Here is a 5,150-nt window from a genome sequence, read left to right as displayed (position 1 = left end):
GAAGGAAGGAAGGGAGGAAGGGAGGAAGGAGAGGGAGGGGCAGAGGAAGGAAGGAAAGGAGGAAGGAAGGAAGGAAGGAAGAAGAAAGAAAGGAAGAAAGAAGAACATTTGGGGGAAATATTTTGAAGAAATTTCTGGGTTTTTAAAACATCTATTCATTTTTAGTTTCAGCCTTATCTTTTATAATATTGTGAGTTCTGAAATTTTCCCCATCCTTCCCTGTTCTGCTTCCCAAGATGGCCTGCAATCTGATATAGGCTCTACATTTACAATCATATTAAACATATTTCCATATTGGTCATATTGTGAAAGAAGAATCAGAACAAAAGAGAAAAAAAATACAATGCAGAAAAAAAGAGAGAATTCCATCTGAGTGCAGAATTGATAATTCTTTCTTTTCATGTGGATAGCATCTTCCATCTTTAGTCTTTTGGAAATGTCTTAGATCATTGGATCCCTACGAGGATCTAAGTCTATCTGACAGTCCTCACACAGAGTTTCAGTTACTGTGCACAACGTTCTCCTGGTTCTTTTTATTTCCCTCAGCATCAGTTCATGTAAGTCTTTCCAGGTTTTTTTTTTTCATGACTCACCATTTTCTTTATTTGTACAAAATAGTGAATAATCATACCCTGGCTGGGAAAAAGGGGAGTTTTAGCTTTAAACAAGTCCTTCTGTTCTGAAGCATCTATTTTGGAGTCTTGGGACCAGCAGCTTTAGATCCAGGATCTTTGCGTTTGGACTCGGCAGGCTTAGCAGCCTTAGAATCAGACTTGGCTGCCTTGGCATCAGACTTGGCAGCCTTAGAATCAGATTTGGTGGCCTTCGGGCCAGATTTGCTAGCCTTGGTATCTGCCTTATTGACCTTGGAGGCAGACTTGGCAGCCTTATTGTCAGTGGGCTTGGCAGCCTTGTGGTCAGTGGAATCAGTGGTTCTGGCAACCTTAGAGTCAGGCTTTATGATCCTGGAGCATGGACGTTTGATGCCGATCCTAAGACCTGGACGCTTGATAGCAATCTTGTGGCCAGAACTCCGGGCACTGGCCTTGGGGATCTTGTGCCTGAGGAGCTTGACTTTCAAGGCCTTGGTGATCAGGGCCTTGATGGCCTCTGCTGTGGCCTTGATGGCTTTGGTGTTGTTGGCCTGCATCTTCTTCAGCCACTTCTTATTGTGTTTCTTGGCAAAGCGCATGTTTCTCAGAAACTTGGGGTCAACCCTTTTCAGAGACTCGTATCTCTGTGACCTATGTTTCTTGATGTCATTTCTGTGCCATTTTCATGATTGGTTGTGAGTGGTATGGTTCTTAGACTTAGCCATCTTTACACCGCAGCCTGTGCTAACAGGCACTCCACTGACCGGAAGAGGCCAAAAGGAGAGAGAAAGAAGCTCCAAGTTTTTCTGAAATTCATCTGCTCACCATTTCTTATAGAACAATAGGATTCTGTCATATTCATATACTGCAACCGGTTTAGGCATTCCCTGATGCAATTTCTAATTCTTTGCTACCACAAAAAATAAAATCTTCTATGAATGTACATGTGAGTCTTTTTTACAGGATACAGTCAGGACTGAGGTATTGCTGGATCAAAGGGTATGCAAAGTTTTATGGACCTTTGGTCATCCTTCCAAATTGTTCGCCAGAATGGTTGATTAAGTTCACAACTCCATCAACGATGCATCAGTGTTTCCAATTGTCCCATGTCTTCTCCAACATTTATCATTTTCCTTTCTCATCATGTTAAGCAATCTGATAGTTGTGATGTGATACCTCATTGTTCTGATTTGTATTTCTCTAATCAATAGTAATTTAGAACCTTTTTTCATATATAATATACATAGTATACTATAGATCATACATAGTTTAATCTCAGCACTAATTTTCATATTCATTTTAGTATTCATCTATAACTCCCTAAGAAGTTTGTCCACTGAAAATTTCAGTCCAAATTCAGTAGTTTTAAAATCACTAATGATGTACATCAAATGTTACAAAAACCATTAATCTCTTCCATTTTCTATATGTTTGTTGTCCTTCCAGTTTAATCTCTACATTTCAATATGAAATTTTTTCCAAATTAGTTTGTTTTAAACTCAATAGGTTTAGGAGCCAATACAATTTGTGTGCTTTACTCCAAAGTTTTTTTTCTTTCCTTATAATTCTGTGAAACAAAAGGTCATTGTTTCAGAGTAAAAGAACCTCAATAAAACTTTTAATAGTTGATCCAAAGATGTTGAAGCATTTATACAAGTTTTCCAGAATGAACTCTTTTACTACACAATCTGTTAAAAGAAAGAACTATTTTTTCCATCACTCTGATGATATTTGGCAAAATAAATTGACGACTTTCCAAATGCATTTGCAGTGTTTTGTAGAGCAGGATGAGAGTCCATACTACATCCCAATCCAATTCTCCTTAAGAATAAGTTTACGTCTGCCATTATCGGTACAATTTTGAAGCCTAAGTATAAATTGTCATTAAAAGACATTTATACTTTTCTTCTGTGCCATCTTCAGAAAAAAAATTGTTAATGTATGTCTTAAAACAAATGTATCAGTGATCATGTTTAAATGTTTCAAGGCAAGCTTATTTATTGAAATGAATAACTGTCACAATTGAATATTTAGGAAATAATTTTTATTTGCATATTGAATATTTTGATCAAACCCTTACCAATTTAGTCAGCCAGTCAATGTATATCTACCAAACATCTATTAAATTCTAGGCACTGTGATAAATTCTGGGAACCTATTTAGAATTCTCTGAAGTTGCTAAGCAGAAAAATTTCCTAGTATTACATTAAAGAGAACTTTTAACATCTTTTTTGCCTACTGTGAGATTTTGCATTGCAATTGAGTGATATAGACTCTTGCAAGTAATGAAAGAACAGTGACCAAAATGGTCAAATGCTAGATGGCACAGTGGATTAAATGAAGTTAAGAAATAAGTTCAAGCATGGAACTGGGGGTGTGGAGTGTATGCCATGGTGGAGTCAGAGCAGCTGCTGGTGCAGGAGGTGGTGGACACCATGATGAAAGGGTGGGAATGGGAGACTATCCATAAGATGCATGTTCTGGTGCAGTGCCAGCTTCTGTGAAGATACCCAAGCATCCATGAAGCAGGTTCATCAGTGCATTGAACACTGTCATGCTCCCTTGGCCCAGGCACAGGCCCTTGTGACCAGTGAACTGGAGAAATTCTAGGACCACCTGGTTTGATGCACCATGCAGAGCAATGACAAAGCCAAAGACTTGATGGATGCTGGGAGCAAGCGGCAGCAGGTGAAGAGGCAGCTAGAGTCCTGTGTGACCAAATGTGTTGATGACCATATGTACCTCATCCCTACCATGACCAAGAAGATGAAGGATTCCCTGGCATCTATTAAAAAATAGAGTCATTTTCAGTAGTCATCTGGGGTTGGAGAATGGGTCTACTTGTAAAAATGTATGGAAATTTTTACTTTGCAGTGAAAATTTAAGAATGAAGAAATTGAGGCTGATAGCAAATTTAAGAATACCTTTAAGGGAATTTCACATCTGCCTCTCAACTCTGTTGGTTCCATTATATGTTTTAGCCCATAGTTGAAGAAATGGAAGAAACTGAGTCTCAGATTTAGATTAGAGGCAGCATGGAGGGCTAATAATACCCAGATCCATCCCTTCAGTGAAGATGACCTCTGTTCTATCTGTTAGAGCCTTAATGGCTTTAAGCTTGTTCAGAAGCATTCCAATAATAGAAGCTGGAATAACCCTTTGGGTTTATAGATATTAGCAGTTCTCCTGCCCAACCTACCTCCCATTCGGTATGAATCCCTGAGGTAGCCGTCCACTTTTGTTGGTACCATCTTCATACCCACCTGATTGAGCCATTTCCCATAGACCAGAAAGCAGCAGCCATGAGTCCACTACTGACTGGAAAAGAACACAGTCGTGCTTCTTTCCCCAGTACAAGAAGCTGGAATTCAGAGAGGAGTCTGGGGAAAGAGGGTTACTTGGATTAGAGCTCTGCGCATCAACCAGGTGATCTTTCCTTTGATGAAGTCAGTGCTCACACCAGCGTTCAGCTGGGACACCGAGGAAGAGGATGAATGGGAAATCTCCCAGCAGGCATGTGAAGCTCAGGTTCCTTCACGCTGGCTTTTCCAGGGCTGCTGCTCAGGTTACTTTTTCTTGCCCTTCTGGAAGGTATTACAGGGGCAACACTTCATTTTAAGTGTTTTATGAAACTAGCATGAAAAGGTTTCGAGTGAAGGCCAAATAAAGCCTCCCTTTGCTTGCAGAACAATCTTAACCTTCTTGTTTAATGGAATGGTAGATGACTGGTTTGGGGGAAAGTTAATTTTCTCCAAAGAAGAAAAGATGTGATACCTGATGCTGACCCTCTTCAACATTTGCCCTCTTCAACAGAAATGACTTGTTGAGAGGACACTCTAAGGACAGGGAAGATTAGGAAGACAACATAAATTTCTAAGCAGGTTGCAAAGGAGAACTTTTGTCTACCCTGGAGTACAGGAGGCAGCACACACCAATGATCTTACTGTTGGCTAAAACTTTGAGCAACATGTTGGTACCAGGCCTCGTGTTGGAAAAGATCTTGTTTTCTTTATACCAACATCTTCCTGAATGCAATTAACATAGCCTTCCTGTTCAATGTTTCAAGGCTATGTCATATTTTCCTCGTGGTTCGATGAAAAAAAAATAAGTGATCTGATTTAAAAAAAAAGAAATAAGTTCAAATCCAGCTTCAGACATTTACAGCTGTATATCTAGATAGGGTCAAGACATTTAACTTCTTTCTGTCTTCGTTTCTACGACTATAAAATGGGCAGAATAATAGCATCTACCTCTTGGTGTTGTTGTATGCATCAAATGAGATAATATTTGGAAGCACTTAAAATGCCTGACACAGGCAGTAATCACTTAATAAATATGTGTTTGAAGAATAATAAATAAACCATGTACTAACTTCTGTGGGAACCAGGAAAATTCCCTTCCAAGAAGCAGCAGTTCTTCTGAGTCTTTAAGGGAGTTTTGACAAAGTTCTCAGTGAGATATTTTTAAGTGACTCTCTTCCCTGTGACAGGTAAGGTATGTGTGTGCATCTGGGAGTTTTAATAATGGCATTGGAATTGATTTTACTTAAGATTTCTT

General features: G+C 39.2%; 1 protein-coding gene and 1 pseudogene across 1 annotated transcript; one reads left to right on the top strand and one right to left on the bottom strand.

Annotated features, from left to right (window-relative positions):
• Positions 1-688: 688 nt before the first annotated feature.
• On the bottom strand, positions 689-1,192 carry LOC138165548 (large ribosomal subunit protein eL29-like). The gene has a single exon (XM_069093900.1). The coding sequence runs from the start codon at positions 1,190-1,192 to the stop codon at positions 689-691; it is 504 nt and encodes a 167-aa protein (XP_068950001.1).
• A 1,791-nt stretch (positions 1,193-2,983) lies between these two features.
• On the top strand, positions 2,984-3,469 carry LOC138165495 (protein FAM136A pseudogene; annotated as a pseudogene).
• The last annotated feature ends 1,681 nt before the right edge of the window (positions 3,470-5,150 follow it).

Source organism: Petaurus breviceps, unplaced genomic scaffold, assembly GCF_028583685.1.
Source record: "Petaurus breviceps papuanus isolate PSGF00001 unplaced genomic scaffold, PetGlider_PUasm1.0 213, whole genome shotgun sequence".
Taxonomy (NCBI): Eukaryota; Metazoa; Chordata; class Mammalia; order Diprotodontia; family Petauridae; genus Petaurus; species Petaurus breviceps.
This window is presented reverse-complemented; position numbering and strand designations above follow the sequence as displayed.